This window comes from Pristis pectinata, chromosome 39, assembly GCF_009764475.1.
Source record: "Pristis pectinata isolate sPriPec2 chromosome 39, sPriPec2.1.pri, whole genome shotgun sequence".
Classification (NCBI taxonomy): Eukaryota; Metazoa; Chordata; class Chondrichthyes; order Rhinopristiformes; family Pristidae; genus Pristis; species Pristis pectinata.
The window spans coordinates 2,645,290-2,664,308 of NC_067442.1; the positions used below are offsets into that span (position 1 = coordinate 2,645,290).

Genomic DNA, 19,019 nt, shown 5'->3' on the forward strand with positions numbered 1-19,019 from the left:
GATCACATCGCACCCTCAGCTTCCTACTTTCCAGTGAGAATAAACTCAGCCTATCCAATCTCTCCTTTTAAGTACAGTCCTGGTGCATCTGTGTTCTTTCTAACGCTACCACATCCTTCCTGTACTGTGGCGACCAGAATTACTCAATACTCCAAGTGCAAATGGTTTACACGGCTGTAATATGGCATCCCAACTCACTGCCATGGCCTATGAAGGGAAGCATACCAAATGCCTTCTTTACTACCCTATTCACCTGTGTTGCTATTTTCAGGGGGCTATGAATGTGCAACCCAAGGTCCCTCTCTACTGCAACACTCCTGAGGTCACTGCCATTTACTGTGTACTTTCTGTTAGTATTTAGTGCCCCAAAATGTATTGCCTCACACTTGTCTGGATTAAATTCCATCTGCCACGGCTCTGCCCAACTTTCCAACTGATCTCTGTCGCTCTGTATCCTTAGAGAACCTTCATTGCTGTCTAAAACCCCACCAATTTTTATGTTGTCAGCAGACTTACTAATCAGTCTACCTACATTCTCATCCAAGTCATTTAGTGTATATAGATGACAAACTACAAAGGTCCCAGCACTGATCCCTGTGGGATGCCACTTGTTACAGACTTCCATTCAAAAAAAACACCCTTGACTACAACCCTCTTCCTTCCATCACCAAGCCAATTTTTGAAATCAGTTTGCCAACACAGCACCTTCCCTTGAAACCATAGGTAAGATGCCTGTCCTTTTATCTCTTTTCTTCTCAACATCAAGGGAATCAAGTGGTCTTTCCAATGGAAGCAGTGATTTACTTGTATTTATTCGAATTCTGTATACTCACACAGTGCTTAGGATTTGATTGATCTACACGGGAGAAACCAAATGTAGTTGCTTTATAGAACACCTCTGCTCAGTTAGCAAGGGCGGTTCCGAATCTCCAGTCCCCTGTCAATTTAATTGTCCTTCCCACTCCCAAAACTGGTCTCCCTTGCCTTTGACCATTCCAACATAAGCTCGAGGAACAGCATCTCATCTTTCAGTGAGCACATAACTGTCATGGTTCCGAGTGCTGGTTCTCGATTCTGCCCCTTATCCCCATTGATGAGGCCTTGTTGAGCAGCACATGGTTTCCATGCACTACTATTTGCCTAATCACACACACCTGAGTTCCATCAGGAGACTAGTATAAGAACCCTGGTTTCATAAACACTGGTTGCCAGATTATTGGTCCATCTCTGAGTATACTTGGTCTCCTGGCTGTTAACTCTAGAGTAATCCTGGTTTTGTAGTTTCTGCTAGAAAACCCTATTTCTGTGTGGGGACTCCAGAGCCCCAAGACAAGATTCCTTCTGTTTGCTGTTCTGCGTTTGGCACTGAGGAAGCATCCTGACTCCAGTCTTGTTCTGGCGTTCTGCATTTGGGTTCTCTGCGACCTTGCTCTTTGTGTGACACTGTGACAATAACAGCCCTCTGGACTGAACACTGATTCAACTACACAAGATAACTAACCTTTCCAGTTTATTTCAGAAACGGTCTGATCTGATTAAGATCAACTGGTAATATTTACTCTAGTTTAACTCCCTCCATGAATGCTGCCTGACCAGCTGGGTACTTTTAGCAAGGCCAGTTTCTTTTGTATCTCACTGTTCTGGCAATGATTTTTCTTTCTCCTCTTGTTCTCAGTAGTTTGCTTCTATAAACGTGCTCCACCACGCAGATCGGCTGTGACTACCAAGCTTTCACCACTCTCTCTCAAAAAGCTTCGCTGCTGGTGTCAATCAGTTTTTCTTGCTTGTCATCTTTTTACAGATATTTCTTTTGTTTTCTGTCCCACACACTTAAAACAGATTTAAAACTCGCCACGGATTAGATGTGGAGAGGATGTTTGTCATGTCTGGGTGGGTCTAAAACCAGGGTAAGATAAGAGATGAAATCTGAGGCAGGCATGGTAGTGTAGTGGTTAGCATAACACTTTTGTCTTTGAGTCACATGTACATTGAAACACACAGTGAAATACATCCTTTTGCATAGTGTTCTGGGGGGGCAGTCTGCAAGTGTTGCCACGCTTCCGGTGCCAACATAGCAACTTCCTGACCCATACGTCTTTTGGAATGTGGGAGGAAACCGGACCACCTGGAGGAAACCCCCGCAGACACGGGGAGAATGTACAAACTCCTTACAGACAGTGGCAGGATTTGAACCTGGGTTGCTGGCCCTGTAAAGCGTTATGCTAACTGCTACACTACTGTACCTGCCTCTGAATAAGAGGTCAGCCATTTAGGACTGGGATTAGAAGTTTCTCCATGCAGGGTGTGGTGAATCTTTGGCATTCTCTGCCCTGACAACTGGGGAACCTCAGTCAGTGTCCATTTAAAGCAGGGATAAATACATTTTGAGGTATTAAGCTAATCAAGGGATTTGGAGGTAGTGCAGGAAGATGTTGCTAGAAGATTAGCCACGGCCTTGATCAGTGGTAGAGCAGCCTCCAAGGGACAAATGATCCTCTTATTTCTTATGTACTTATATTTCTGACCACTCTGATTTCTGGTGAAAGATCATCAGCATGAAACATTAACACTTGTCTCTCCTCAGAAGCTGTCTAACCCGCTGAGTATTTTCAGCCTTGTTGACTTTGTTTTCAGATATCCAGCATCTGCAGTGTTTTGCTCTGAAGCAGGATATTCCTGCTGCACTTATTGTGTTCTGAGTCCACAGCGTTTGGAGAGAATCTCCCTGCTGAGAAGCAGACACTGGGATCATCTGCCAAAGGCCCATCCTGGATGGGATATCTTAGTACCCACCATTCCATTCACACATCAGATCTGTTCTTTACCGACTCATTTGGCTCTGGGACAGTCAGCATTTTAAAAATCCTTAGCCTTGTTTTCTGTTTCTTCTGCATACCCTCTCTACCCCCTCCTTATAGACATCCTTATCTCTGTAATCCCCAATATCCTTATCTCTAACTCCCTGCAGCTCCTCCCTATCTCCGTAACCCCCAACAGACCTCTGTAACACCCTCCAGCCACTGCATCCCTCCTCATCTCTCTAAGATTCTTCAACTTTCACATTTTTCCCTTTCCCTGTAAACCCCTCCAACCGCACAGCATTCCCTTATCCCTGCACCTCTGACGGTGCAGCATTCTGTCAGCACAGCCCCTCTGATGGTACTGTGCTGTTCCTCCAATATTGCGATGCTCCCTCGAAACTGCTCCTCCAGTTGACCAGAAATGTCAGTGCCGTGACCATGGGTTAACCTAGTAAAAGCTGAAATTATGACCACTTCTCCTTTCATTTCCTGCTGTCATCAACACCTAATTCACACAGTGACCGATGCAGACAGAAGACATTTGTCCACTGCAGAGACTGTCCACCTTTACTCCAGAGACTAGAAGTGGATTCGCCTGGGTAAGTGGTGCCATGATTGTAAGTTGCTTCTATGGCCAATGTCCTGTGTTTGATGTTGCAATTTCAACCACTGGCACAGTAAGAGATCGGGAAGCATGTATCAGTTAGAGGGGTTTACCATGGGACCTGGGCACAGGGTCCTGACTGTCACACAGAACAACTTTCCCCAATCAAGGGACATGAGCTTTTGTAGAACATGGGCAAAATTCAGTAATCAGTGGCAGTTCAAAGGGAGCATCATACTATGTAAGGGGCAGTAGTGAGGGCTCACCACACTGGAAGGGGCACTGAAGGTCTACTACACTGTGGGAGGGGCAGTACTGAGGGGTTGCCAATACCATTGGAGGGACAGTATTGAGGGAGAACCTCACTGTGAGATGGACAGGGCAATGAGAATGTTACACTATTGGGGGGGGGGGGGCAGTGCTGAGGGAACACCAAATTGTGGGAACGACAGTCTTGAGAGAGCACTGCAGTGCGGGCCAGATCAGTCCTGTTCACAAAAAGCAGGATAAATGAAATCCAGTTGCTCACCCTCCACTCAACTCTCTCATTTGTCAGTGAAATGATGGAACGTGTCAGTGAAAGCCTATCAGGTGCTATTTACTCACCAATAAACTTCCTGCTCGTGCCCAGTTTAGGTTTCACCAGGGTTACTTGACTCCAGTCAAGTAGTCCTCAACAGCCTTCGTTCCCAGATCAAAGAACTGAAATCCGGAGGTGGGGCGAGACTCCCTGCCCTTGACATCAAGGCAGCTTTTGACCAAGTGTGGCATCAAGGGGCACTGGAGAAACAAGTCAATGGGCATCAATGAGAAAACTTTAGTGGTTGGCATTGTACCTCACACATAGGAAGATGGTTGTGGGTGTTAGTCATTCTCAGGACATCACTGTCCTACCTTGGGGGAAAAGACTGACCATCCACATTATTTCTGCTGCTCATGATTTTATAAATCTCAATAAGGTCACCCCTCAGGCTTTGTTGTTCCAGGGAAAACATTTCCAGGCTGTCCAGCCTCACCTTATAGCTTTTTTTTTGTTCTAATTGTGTTCTTTCCTGTAAAAGTTGTGTATAGTTTGTTTAATTTGTAATTTTCTTGTGAATGCTGCTTATCTGATGCTCTGTGCCGGTGATGCTGCTGCAAGTAAGTTTTTCATTGCACCCGTGCACACATGTACCTGTGAATATGACAAACTTGACTTGACTTGAAGCCTTCCAGTCCCGGCAGTATCCTAGTGAATCTTTTCTGAACCCACTTGAGATTAATCATGTCTGTTCTATGGTATGGCAACCAGAACTGCACACAATACTCCAGGTGCAGTGTCACCAATGTCATGTACAACTGTAACATGACGTCCAACTCTTGTACTGGGCACCCTGTCCAATGAGGGCAAGTATGCTGTACGGCTTCTTCACCACCTTGTCTACCTGTGTTGCCACTTTCAGGGAACTATGTGCCTGTACCCCTGGGGGTCTCCGTTCTGTAACTCTCCAGGGTCCTACCATTTGCATCCCAAAATGCAGCCTTCTGCACTTGTCCGAGTTAAATTCCATCTGCCATTTCTTTGTCCACTTTCCCAGTTGATCCAGCCTCACCTCCTTGGACTCTGTCTTTACCTCTTGTTGTCTTATGCTGAAGCAGCCGGCACGATCAAAGACCCCACCCACCTGGGCCATTCTCTCTTCTCTCCTCTTCCATTGGGTAGAAGATACAGGAGCCTGAGGGCACGTCCCACCAGGCTTAAGGACAGCTTCTACCCCACTGTGATAAGACTATTGAACGGTTCCCTTATATGATGAGCTGGACTCTGACCTCACGATCTACCTTGTTGTAACCTTACACCTTATTGCACTGCACTTTCTCTGTAGCTGTGACACTTTACTCTGTACTGTTATTGTTTTTACCTGTACTACCTCAATGCACTCTGTACTAACTCAATGTAACTGCACTGTGTAATGAATTGACCTGTACGATCGGTTTGCAAGACAAGTTTTTCACTGTACCTCGGTACAAGTGACAATAATAAACCAATCCCAATGTCAAGGGAGAGTGCTGCTCTGTCCAGGGGCAACACTGGGGGAATGCTGTGCTGTGGGAGGAGCAACAATGTGTGTGAGCACTATACTATTCTTGGGAAAATGCTGAGGGAGTGCCGCACTATGGGAGGGGCAGTGGTCGGAGTGCCGCCCTGGGGGGGGGCGGCGGTCAGGGAGTGCCGCACTGTGGGGGGGGGGCGCGGAGGATGTGGGTGGTGGTCAGGGAGTGCCACACTGTGTGGCGGGGGAGGCAGTGGTCAGGGAGTGCACCACTGTGGGGTGGGGGGGGAGGCAGAGGTCAGGGAGTGCAGCACCGTGGGGGGGGAGGAGGATGTGGGTGGTGGTCAGGGAGTGCCGCACCGTGGGGGGGAGGAGGATGTGGGTGGTGGTCAGGGAGTGCCGCGGTGGGGGGGGGGCAGCGGTCAGGGATTGCACCACTGTGGGGTGGGGCAGTGCTGAGGGATGTTTTAGGATGCTTGAAAAACTAATTTTCTAACTTAATCTGTCTCTCAGAACAGAACCAGTCATCACACTGTGAATTCTCCCAACAACAGTTTGAATCTCGAGAGCTGCTGGGCAGGAGGTCTCATTAACTATTCTCTCTTTCGGACCCAGAGAGCAGGAAACTGAGGGAATATCTGAGATCGGACGATGTTCGGGAAATCGTACTTCCTCCTGGCACTTTTCCAAGGTGTGTCAGCAGCAGATCAGACATATGAATGGCTGACATCTTTGCATGAGATCATTCTTAGTGAGTTGTGTTGGGAACTGATTTCAGCAGAGACTCAGTGAACTAATTTGCACTGAGATCCTCCTCATCCCCTCCACTGTCCCCCATCCCAATGCTGGTGACGTGCACTGCTTCTGGTCTGACAATGTCTCATTTTAATGCTCTCAGCCTTGGTTTCAAATTCCTCCCATGTCCTGCCCTCACACCCCTCTCTATCTCTATAACCTCCTCCAGCCCCTGTACCACCCCCCACCATACCTCCCCACCTTCTCCAAGTCTTTGTTCCTCCCATACTGTAAATCACCCTTTGGTGTTGGTAACTTTCAAAAGAATCAAACGGGAAATTGATGGACGTGTGAGGGAGAATAGGTTGCAGGGTTACAGAGAAATGAGGATGAATGGAGCTGACGGGATTGCACATGGGAGTTGGTATGGATCAGGTGGGCCTCTTAGCTTCACAATAAATAAGGGTCTCCAGGAATCAATGTGGAACAGACACATCGACTCCCATGGAGACCAAGAGTCTGCAGATGCTGGGATCGGGAGCAACACACACAAAGTGCTGGAGGAACTCAGCGGGTCAGGCAGCATCTATTGGAGGGAAATGGACTGTCATTGTTTTGGGTTGAGACCCTTCATCTGGACAGCCCTACCCAGATGAAGGGTCTTGACCCGAAATGTCAACTGTCCATTTCCCTCCATAGATGACATCTACTCCCACATCCAGGAATCCCCTCCATCCTGAAGCAGTGCCTTCTTACTCGTACATGGCCACAGAGAGGGGTGGATGTCAAGTCTGTTGGATCTTCGAGTCATCCATTGTTAAACATTGACATTTCTCACCTCAGCTGTGGTGTCTCAGGAGTGGAGGGCCGACATTCCAACAAATGTGACGGCGCAGAGGGGTTTGTGTGCCCGGATCCCGTGCCACTACAGTTACCCATCGCATCTGAAAAATGAACCGCGGACTGGAGTGTGGTTCAACAGCAAGAAATGGGCTGCCGATTCGATAGTCTTTCACTCTGGGAATCATGTGTTTGAGTCATCAAAATTTTGGCACCGGGCTCAACTGACTGGAGACCTGAATGATGGTGACTGCTCCCTGGTTATAAATAACGTTAAGCAGAATGATCAAGGTCCTTACTACTTCAGAGTAGAATTTAAGAGCAACCGCAATTACGAATACCCTGTCATACAGCTTTATGTCTCTGGTGAGTGCTGTTGTGATTATGCAACTATTCACATTGAAATAGCCAATGGGAAGGAATGTCAACTGTGAATGTTAAACACCAGCACAACTTCATATAATGCAGGACCTGACTGTCAGTAATCTGACAACCCCTGTCAGTCTAGTACAGGGTGTTGGAGTGGCACCTGTTCTAATGTTTGGAATACTCTGCACTTGGCTGGATGTTATAGTGTGTACCATCCACAGAATGCACTGCAGTTACTCAACTAGGCAACTCCAGAAGCATCTCCTAACCCACAGTGTCAACTACCGAGGGTATTTGGTGCAGGAGAACCCACATTGAATCATAGAACAGTACAGCACAATACAGGCCCTTCGGCCCACAATGTTGTGCCGACCTTTAAACCTCGCCTAAGACTATCTAACCCCTTCCTCCCACATATCCCTCTATTTTAAATTCCTTCATATGTTTATCTAGTAATCTCTTGAATTTGACCAATGTACCTGCCTCCACCACCACCCCAGGCAGCGCATTCCATGCCCCAACCACTCTCTGATATCTCCCTTGAACTTCCCACCCATTACTTTAAAGCCATGTCCTCTTGTATTAAGCATTGGTGCCCTGGGAAAGAGGCGCTGGCTGTCCACTCTATCTATTCCTCTTAATATCTTGTACACCTCTATCATGTCTCCTCTCATCCTCCTCCTCTCCAAAGAGTAAAGCCCCAGCTCCCTTAGTCCCTCCTCATAATGCATCCTCTCTAAACCAGGCAGCATCCTGGTAAATCTCCTCTGCACCCTTTCCAACGCCTCCACATCCTTCCTATAATGAGGCGACCAGGGTTCTACTCCAAATGCACACAGTCCTGACTTGGAAATATATTGTTCCTTTTTCATTGTTAGGACTCCCTTTCCCCATAGCAGAACAAGAGTACCTTTACCACAAGGCTCACTCCACCCCTCCCAAAGGACAATTAGGAGTGAGAGCATTTATTTGTTTGCACTTAGGGCAATAAGTGTTGGCCTCACCATTGACTAGAAATGAGAACTTTTAAAGCACAGCAAGGTTCACAAGACAAAGGAGTAGGCCATTCGGCCCATCGAGTATGCTCCATGAGCTGAACTAAAACTATTCCCATCTAGCCCCAATTCCCGGCCTTTTCCCCATCTCCCTTGATCCCCTGACTAATTAGATACCTATCAATCTCCTCCTCAAATGCCCTCGGTGATTGGACCTCCACAGCTGTACGTGGCAACAAATTCCACAAATCCACGACCCTCTGGCTAAAGAAATTTCTCATTTCTGTTCTAAATGGGTACCCTCTAATTCTAAGACTGTGCCCTCTAGTCCTGGACTCACCCACCAAGGGAAACAACTTAGCCACGTCTACTCTGTCCAGTCCTTTCAACATTCAAAATGTTTCTATGAGGTCCCCTCTCGTTCTTCTGTACTCCAGTGAGTACAGTCCAAGAGCCGACAAACGCTTATCGTATGTAAGCCCCTTCATTCCGGGAATCATCCTCGTAAATCTCCTCTGAACCCTCTCCAACATCGGCACATCCTTCCTAAGATATGGGGCCCTAAGCTGCACACAGTATTCCAAATAAGGTCTCACCAGTGCCCCATAGAGCATCATCAACATTTCCTTACTTTGATACATTATACCTCTCGAAATGAACACCAACGTAGCATTTTGTTTTTTTTTTACTGCCGATCAGGCATGCTTTAGGGAATTTGCTTTGGGTTTTGGTTGGGATTGATGCAAATTGTTTTTATTCCGCTGGTGGGGATTAATTTAAAATTGGGCACAGTCTCTGAGGGAATGACGAGCCACTGAGTCTCGAGTTGTGATCTACCTCAACACTCCCACACTGAGGGGTAGAAAGGGGATAATGGAGTCTAATCCAGAGAAGAGTGAGGTATTGCACTTGGGAAACTGCAACATCAAGAAAATGTACGATAAGTGGGAGGAATGAAATGAAGGAACAGAGGGAGATTGGATCGATGCCCACTAATCAAAGGCAACAATACAGGTCAGTAAGGTTGGTAGAACGGCACAAGGGATGTTTTTCACTAGTAGCCGAGGCACTGACTACCTGAGCAGGGAGGTAATGCTGAAATTCTGTACAACATCAGTGAGGCTATACTTGAGTATCTCACACAGTTCCAGCTACCATCTTGCAGGGAAACTGGAGAGGGTGCAAAGATTTACAAGGATGTTGCCAGAATTAGAAAACTGTAGCTGTGAGGAAAAATTGGGAAGGCTGAGGTTGTTTTCTTTGGAAAAGGGGAGGCTAGGAGGAGGATTCATTCAGGTACGGAGAATTCTAAGGAGATTAGGATGACAAGGCAGGACCTATTTCTCTTAGCAAAGGGGTCACAAACCAGGCAGCAGTAATTTAAAGTCATTAGCAGAAAGTTGGAGGAGAGATGAGGAAGGATACCACCAGCCTGGAACTCACTGCAGGTAGATACAATGGTCTTGTGTTGTAAATTTTCAATGACCTTATGATTCTATAAAATGTTGCCAGAGTTTAAGTGGGAAGCACAGTGAGAGTCACTCTGCCAAGCTTGAACACAGGAAAATACTTCCTTTAACAGAGTTAAGAGTCTGCAATATTGTGAGAAAAGGTTCTTTTGGGACTCAAAGGCAGAGGAATCTGGACACAGTCTTTGTATTTTAAAAAAGGAATTTTTTATTTACAAAGGCAAACGTGGGAACAGAATGAACAGGAACGGATGCGCACTCGCACACGCACTCAGGTGATCGCGAAACATGAGGGGAGTCACAAAGGGTGAATTGCGCACACACAGACGGAACTAATTACAAATGGTCAGGGAAAACGCAACACGGTGCCTGAACCCCCTGCCTCTAGACAAGCATTGGGTCTACTCTACTGGGAATCCACAAGGTGCTCCTAGACCCCTGTGACAGCACACACTCTTATCAGTGGTCCCTCGGCGTGGTTTCAACCCCAGCAGCAATCAAAAAGAGCCACGCACATGTGGCATTCTTTAAAGTGCTGGAGAGCAGGGTGCAGCTAGCTCAGGTAATTCAACAGGTCCAATGGGTCATGGCTAGGTACAAGAGGTGTGCACAGGGACCAATGGACAAGAGTGGGTGGAGCCAGACCTTGACAGTGGCGTCGCTTTCGACCAGTACTCGATGGTGTCACATGACAGCCATGACCTTTCACGCTACAAATATAGAAACTACCCATTTAGCCCCTCAACTCTGTGCCAGTAATCCTGCTCCATGTCAGTATTCTCCCTACCCTCTCTCTCCCCCATTGCCACATCCTTAGATCTCTCAGTCTCTCATATTTTTCGAGCTTCCCATCCAGTCCTGGGTCACAGTGAAGACCCCCATCATTCACTGTGACCCAGGACTGCCTTGTATTCCTTTGAAGCCTAATCAACCTTTCTGGCCATTGTACCCTTGCAGTTCAGGGATCATCCTTGCAAACATCCTTTCTCTTGTGGGACTATTTCTATCCGAACTGATCCATCTAGTGATATTTATCTAAAATGATCTGTTTCTGTGTGTTAGATTTCATGGATAAACCCTCGATATTCCCTGCTGAAGTGGTTGCAGGAAAGCCAGTGAACATAATGTGCACCTTCAGTACCATGTGTGACGAGACGGCGCCCACCTTAACCTGGGTCACCCCCACTGATGTACCACCGTCAGTCATAGGCAACGTAACTCAGCGGGGAGACACTCGGACATACACTTCTGTTCTGACCCTGACCCCAGAGCTCAAACATCACGGGGAAACTCTCACCTGCAAAGTCAGATACCCATCTGTTTCATCAGAGCGGACCATCACACTGACTGTGCAACGTAAGTATTGGAGATCATTCCTTGTACATGATTAGCACTGTACCAGACTGTACACAGCAGATATCACAAACCATGATGTCCACTTTTGCTGATAAGTATTGTCCTGAATATCTTGGAGAACTCATCTGATTGGAGTCATGGGATATTTTACAGAAACTCCAAGGGCAGGTGGGCTCTAAATTCACCACCTCAATCCAGAAAAACACAAATTTCAGCAATGTAGGCCTGCATCAGTGTGACCACCACACCCCCACATTGCACCTCTCCCTCAGCACTGCTCTTGCAACAGACAAGGTCCTCTCAACACCACCCCTTCCACAGTGTGGTGCTCCCTCAGTGCTGCCCCTCCCATAGTGTGATTCTCCCTCAGCATTGATTGTGGAGGGTTGTGGCTGTCATGCGACAGCACTGCCCCCTACCTGGTTGGAAGACACACCACTGCCCATTAAGATTTAGCCCTGCCCCACCCATCAGCGCACACCTGACCATTGGCCTTTGCAAATTACCTGGGCCAGACGCAGGCCTCCAGCACTATAAAGGGCACCACGTGTGTTCCGCTCGCTCTCTCTTTACCATCTTCGAGGGACCACCCTGCTTCACTCCAGGCCGAGTACCGTGGAACGGCGCTAAAGAAATTGTTGGTGAGGTGTGCACTGTTAAAGGGTTGAGAGCGTTTTAGTTGGTGTCCTTGGTAGCACGGAGCCATGCCTGCACTGAGTCAAGGGGCGGCGGGTATCATATTGTTTTTCCTTAATTGTATGTACCTAGTCAGTTGTGTGTGTGTACTTTATCTCCGGTACTATTTTTCCCACGCTCACTACAAACTGATCGTGCATGTGTGTGTGCTACTCCCATTACAATTTTCCTGTGCTTCTCCCTTGTAAATAAAATCCTTTCCTGTCAGACTGTGTTCAGAGTCCTTTGCTTTTGGGACCCTTTGAATCTCATAACAGGTGCTCCCTCAATACTGCCCCTCCCATAGTGTGATTCTCCCTCTGCATTGCTCCTCCCACGGTGCAAGGCTCCCTCAGCATTGCCCCACCACTGCATGGTGGTTCCTCCTGTATGTCACTCACCTGTTAAGTGTTTGGTTTCTCAGTGTGGGGACTGGCCATCTTCGCAGTTCAGGCAGCATGGAGAGGATGTGGGTGGCCCCCTGGCTGGCCCACAGAAACAGTCCCGGTGCTGGGGAAAGGACTGAGAAGTAAAGGGTGGCACACTGGTTGGTAAGGGAGAGTCCACCTGGATTTGGAAAGGGATAACGGTGAACTAACAGTGGAATGATTGGAGGTAATCAGTGTGCACTTGTCGAGTAAAATGTACTCTGACATTGCCACCTGATACAGATGGCGCTCTTCTGAAGACTGGGGTTGGACACAGCCCAGCGCATCACGGACACCAGCCTCCCCTCCTTGGACTCTGTCTTTACCCCTCGCTGCCTTGGTGAAGCAGCCAGCATAATCAAAGACCCCACCCACCCGGGACATTCTCTCTTCTCTCCTCTTCCATCAGGTAGAAGATACAGGAGCCTGAGGGCACGTACCACCAGGCTTAAAGACAGCTTCCACCCCACTGTGATAAGACTATTGAGTGGTTCCCTTATATGATGAGACGGACTCTGACCTCACGATCTACCTTGTTGTGACCTTGCACCTTATGGCACAGCACTTTCTCTGTAGCTGTGACACTTTACTCTGTACTGTTATTGTTTTTACCTGTACTACCTCAATGCACTCTGTACTAACCCAACGTAACTGCACTGTGTAATGAATTGACCTGTACGAGCGGTATGCAAGACAAGTTTTCCACTGTACTTCAGTACAAGTGACAATAATAAACCAATACCAATTAAAGTGCTCCCAACAGTGCACAGTGACGGCAAAATGCACTGCAGTTACTCGCCCAGGCTACTCTTGAGAGCAACTTCCAAACCCGCCACCTCTCTCAACCAGAGGGCAATAGGAGAACACCACCACCTGCAGCTTCCCCTCTGACCCACATGAGTTAAAATCCTTGATCTCCCTCCCAGACAGCGCTGTGGGTGTGCATCCCCCATACACAGACTGCAGCCATTCAAGGTGGCTCAGCTCCACCTGGTATGGGCAGGAGATGAGGCAGCAAGGTCGGAGGGAAGTCTGGGGGAGAGAGGAATCTGTTGTGGCGGTGAAGTAACAATCTGCAAGTGAAAAGTAGGGACTTTCAGGAGGGAAATGCAGCGCGGGGAGGGGAGGGGAGAGTGGTGGAGTGGCGGGAGGACTTGTACGTACTTCCACAACCCCAGAGCCGACAGTGCAGGTTGCCAGCTGGAGGCTACAACCTCCTCTCGTTCAGGGACTGGCTGCTGCCTTGCCGAGCTGACTCATGTCCAACACTTTGCAAGAGGGCCTGGCTTTAAAGTAATGGGTGGGTAATTCAAGGGAGATATCAGAGGGAGGTTTTTCACCCAGAGAGTGGTTGGGGCATGGAATGCGCTGCCTGGGGCGGTGCTGGAGGCAGGTACATTGGTCAAATTCAAGAGATTGCTAGATAAGCATATGGAGGAATTTAAAATAGAGGGATATGTGGGAGGAAGGGGTTAGATAGTCTTAGGCGAGGTTTAAAGGTCGGCACAACATTGTGGGCCAAAGGGCCTTTATTGTGCTGTACTGTTCTATGTATTTCCTGCTCATCTTACCCCAAGTTCCCCCCAGACAAAACACGGATAGGATTCTGGTTCTAACCTTTCACCCCCATCAGCCTCTGTATCCAACAAAATATCCTTTGCCATTTTTGCCGGCTCCATTGTGATCCCACCACCATCTAGAGGGACCATGACTCCCTGGTCCACTCATCCTTCCCCACCCACCCCTCCCTGTCCCCTGGCACTTTCCCCTGCAATTGTAAGGGTAACATCTCTCTCGCCACCATCCAGGGAGCTCAACAGCCCTTCCGGGTGAGTTGGGGATTCACCTACACCTCTTCCAACCTGATCTGCTGCATCTGGTGTTGGCAACGTGGCCTCCTCTACATCACTGAGACCAACTGTAGGCCAGGGGACCATTTTGCAGAGCACCTACATTCTGCTTCCAGTTTCACATCATTTCAACTCTCCTTCGCACTCCTGCACGACCTGCCTGTCCTGAGCCTTTTCCATTGCTACCGATGAGCTAAATGCAAATTGAAAGAAAAACATCTCTCATTCCATTTGGCAACTTACAGCCTAATGGCATGAACAGTGAATTTCCCAATTTGAGGCAATCCCCGTGTGTTGTGAAAGGTCATGGCTGTCACGTGACACCATTGATTACATGGTCGAAAGCCACGCACTGTCAATCAAGGTCTGGCTCCACCCACCTATTAGTGTACATACTTGACCATTGGCCTTTGTAAAGCACCTTTGTACCTGGCCCTGAGCGATTGGCTTGTTTGAATTACCTGGGCTGGCTCCACCCAGCCCTCCAGCACTATAAAGAGTGCCACTAGTTTAGTTCTGTCTCTTTGTCGTCTCCGAGGGATGTCAAGGTAAGCTGTGCACTCCTTAAGATTAATTAGTTAAGGATCTCTGGAACCATAGAACCGATGCTTGTACTGAGGCAGGGGTTGGCAGGCATACTATTTCTTCCTTGATTTGTTTGTACCCAGTTTGTTGTGTGTGTGCGCGTGCGCGCGTGCATCTCACCCTTGTTCTGATCCCCCACCACGTTTGCGATCACCTGTGTGCTTGTGTATAACCCCCGTTATCCTGTCCTGCGGTTGTCTCTGTGAATAAATCATTTTTAAACTCCAAAGTCTGTGTCCAGAGTCCTTGCCCTTTGAGACCTCAGCGGACTTGTCTTACAACACCCCACCACCAGTGTCAAGGTTGCTTCACCTTTCTCATCTGCCCGCCCTCTCCCACCAAGCTCCACCCACCCGTCACCCCTCCCCAATTTGGTAACAATCTCTCGGTCAGTATAAAAGAAGGGAATCCTATAGCAATCCTCTGCTCTACACAGTGGCTGCATCCCCTCAGTTCTGGAGAATCTCTTTTGCTGCTCACTCTGGGCTGAAATGGGGTTAAGTTGTGGTGCTTGTTTCTAAGAGCTGGGCTCTCACCAACTCCTCCTCCATCCCTCAATAGGTGGCTGTGACAGGATTGAAAAATGTGTCATCGCTGGAATCACCATTGGAGCTCTGGTCATCGTTGGTATGGTCATCACTATCACCATAATCTTCTGGGCAAAGTGCTGTCACAGCAAACGAGGTGTGAGGAAACCCAGAAACTGTTTGAATCTCTTTGTTGTCATTTAGTCACTCGAGAGAGGTAATATGCTGAGTCACCGTGAACTCAAGGCCCCCTCCAGTGCATAAAAAACTGCTATTATGGTTTTGGAAGAGGGCAGGGGCGTCCCTCCAATGTTCTGGAACGGATGTTTATACCTCATCTGTATCAGTAACAATCTCAGTGCTGCACACAATCCCCTTCCCTCCCACTGCCAACAACCCCAATGGACCCAAACCCCTTCCCATTCACTCCCACTGCCAACAACCCCAATGGACCCAAACCCCTTCCTATACACTCCCACTGCCAACAACCCCAATGGACCCAAACCCCTTCCTATTCACTCCCACTGCCAACAACCCCAATGGACCCAAACCCCCTACCATTCACTACCACTGCCAACAACCCCAATGGACCCAAACCCCTTCTTGTTGAACAGAAAACAATGAGAATGGGAGAAAGACTGAACGAGAAAAGATACTGAAAGGAGAAGAGGGAAATTAAAAGGCTGCACTGGAGAATGAATGCTTGAGAGTGGGAAGGAGAGATTGAGGAATGATAGATTAAAAGGTAAGATAAGATCTCTTTATTAGTCACATGTACATCCAAGCACACAGTGAAAGGATCTTTTTGCGTAGACTGTTCTGGGGGCAGCCTGCAAGTGTCGCCACTATTCCGGCGCCAACACAGCACACCCACAACTTCCTAACCCGTACGTCTTTGGAATGTGGGAGGAAACCGGAGCACCCGGAGGAAACCCACGCAGACACGGGGAGAGCGTACAAACTCCTCGCAGACAGTGGCCGGAATTGAACCTGGGTCACTGGCGCTGTAATACACTGTTACGCTAACCGCTACGCTACCGTGCCCGATTTGAATGAGAAAGATAGGTAAAGAGAGAGAATGATAAAACAAATGAGAAACAGGGTAAAAGTGACAGAGAAGGGTGTACGGAGGAACGACTAAAGTAAGAGAGATGAACAGAGACAGCTAGACAAGGAAAAGAGAGATCTAATTGGAAATTTGCCTTCCAGAAAATGCCTTGGCCCAGCCGAAGGTGCAGAAAGCTGAAGGTGAGGTGGTGGATGTGGAGTCTCTCTATCAGGTTTGTACTGTTGTGGGAAACAGCCACCTCAACGTTGCCCTCCTGCTGTTCCTCGTTATCCCTTGACTGACACCCAGCCCAACTCTGCCCTCCGGATACTAACTACAGCAACCCCGGGTCAACTCAGCTCCTACTTCCCAGGCTTCAACTCTGTGTCCACCCACCCCCAGCGCCCCCCACCACCCCCCACCAACTCCTGGACACTGAATCCATCCCTCACTAGACCCCGACTCCAACCCTCTGTCACCAACTCCGCCCCAAGATACTGAGCTCCCCCCTCCCCACAAGACTGAGATACGACTCCATCCACTGACACTGACGGGAGATGTGCCTCAGATTCCTCTTCCCGGTTCCGTCGTGATGACCTCCTGTTCCCACATCTGGAACGTCACTCAAATCTGTCCCTGCCCCAACTGACCCATGGCTGGCACCTGATCCTGTGTCTGCGCTCCCTCAAAATCAATAACCAATCCTCTTTTCCACACTGAAAATCCCTCCACCTCCTCATATCAATCCCAAACTCTGTAACCCCCATGGCCTCAACACCCCTTCCTATCTTTGTAAACCCCTCCGGCTCCTATACCTCTCCCCGTCTCTGTGACCCCCTCTGGCCCCAACACCCCTCCCTGTCCCCAGATGTAAGGGTGGGGTGAGGTTGGTAGGGAGGACAAGGGGAATGGGGGAGGCAAGGTGCAGGGGAGATGGGGAGGGCAGGAGCTGGGGGGTGAGGTGGGGAGGGGAGGTGCAGTTGGACATGTGGGGTCGGGTGTTTATACTATTCTGGTGTCTCTTTCCTTCCAGGAACTGCGTGCTAGCGATCAGAAACTGTACAGCGACATCAAGCCCAGCTACAACTGAACCCATGTCAAAGCCTCTCTGTGTGCACTCCCCCCGTGCCCTCTTTCTGTGACGTTTCTCTCCTCACTCTCTTCTCACTCTCTGTGTTCTCCCTCTCTCCGTGCCGCACGTCTCTGCTTTTCCCTCCCCCTCCCTGCGCACGCTCAATCCTGCTCCCTGGATGCTCTGTCCCCTGCTCCACACTCTTCCCCCACCCTGCACGTGCTCTCTCTCCTCCGTCCCTCTGCTGATGAAGCCAAACATACCATCTGCCCTCTTTAACATATTGGCCTCGTCATAAAGCGTGAGTGACAGAATAAAACAAAGATATAAAAAGAACACTGCAAAACTTTTTTTTAAAGCAAGAAAATTACCCCAAAGTACCTGACCTGGAGTTTAAAATCAGAGACATATATCAGAGTGTCCAGTCACATTCCACAACGAGGGTTATGGTCCTCTCTGCTGCCTCATGTTCATTCTCCGCCACACACTGATGGATTCCAGTGATCTGGTTGTCACTTTAGGAAACTCCAAACACAGCTTGTTGCTGGGCCTTGTTCGGTTCACTGTGATACCGAGGTGATTCCAATCAGGTTAGACGCTGGTCATTGACTTCAGGAAAGGGGGCGGTGTACATGCTCCTGTCTACATCTACGGTGCTGAGGTCGAGAGGGTTGAGAGCTCCAAGTTCCGGGGTGTGAACATCACCAGCAGCCTGTCCTGGTCAAATCACGTAGATGCCACGGCCAAGAAAGCTCACCAGCGCCTCTACTTCCTCAGGAGGCTAAAGAAATTTGGTTTGTCCCCTTTGACTCTCACTAACTTTTATCGATGCACCACAGAAAGCATCCTATCTGAATGTATCACGGCTTGGGACGGCAACTGCTCTGCCCAGGACCGCAAAAACTGAGGAGAGTTGTGGACAGAGCTCAGCGCATCACGGACACCAGCCTCCCCTCCTTGGAGTCCATCTATATCTCTCATTACCTTGGCAAAGCAGCCAGCATAATCAAAGACCCCGCTCACCCAGGACATTCTCTCTTCTCTCCTCTTCCATCAGGCAGAAGATACAGGAGTCTGAGGGCACGTACCAACAGACTTAAGGACAGCTTCTACCCCACTGTGATAAGACTATTGAACGGTTCCCTTATACGATGAGCTGGACTCTGACCTCACGATCTACCTTGTTGTAACCTTACACCTTATTGCACTGCACTTTCTCTGTAGCTGTGACACTTTACTCTGCACTGTTATTGTTTTTACCTGTACTACATCAATGCACTCTGTACTAACTCAATGTAACTGCACTGTGTAATGAATTGACCTGTACGATCGGTATGCAAAGCAAGTTTTTCACTGCACGTCGGTACAAGTGACAATAATATACCAATCCCAATTGTCTACAGAGATGGAGGAGCACAAGGAGAGGACAAGCTAACTTTGGCAGATACTGTAAAGGAGAATCCTAAGATTCTACAGGTACATTGAGAGCAAAAGGGAAACTAGGGAGTGAATATGTCCCCTTAAGGATCAATATGGTCAATCAGGAGATGGGTGACAGTTAAATGAGTATTTCCCATCTGTATTTACTGTGCAAAACATCATGGAGCCTAATAGTGATGTATTGGAACATAT

General features: G+C 48.5%; 1 protein-coding gene and 1 long non-coding RNA gene across 2 annotated transcripts; both read left to right on the forward strand.

The window, feature by feature from the left end:
* Nucleotides 1-3,347: 3,347 nt before the first annotated feature.
* LOC127587281 (uncharacterized) lies at nucleotides 3,348-7,093 on the forward strand. Its single transcript, XR_007958766.1, has 3 exons — nucleotides 3,348-3,400; nucleotides 5,952-6,129; nucleotides 7,017-7,093. It is a non-coding gene; the product is annotated as an uncharacterized LOC127587281 (long non-coding RNA).
* Nucleotides 7,094-7,124: 31 nt separating this feature from the next.
* On the forward strand, nucleotides 7,125-18,879 carry LOC127587161 (myeloid cell surface antigen CD33-like). The gene is made up of 6 exons (XM_052045355.1): nucleotides 7,125-7,154; nucleotides 7,211-7,379; nucleotides 10,909-11,202; nucleotides 15,302-15,424; nucleotides 16,477-16,547; nucleotides 17,349-18,879. The coding sequence occupies exons 1-6, from the start codon at nucleotides 7,125-7,127 to the stop codon at nucleotides 17,403-17,405; spliced, it is 744 nt and encodes a 247-aa protein (XP_051901315.1). The 3' UTR covers nucleotides 17,406-18,879.
* Nucleotides 18,880-19,019: the final 140 nt, after the last annotated feature.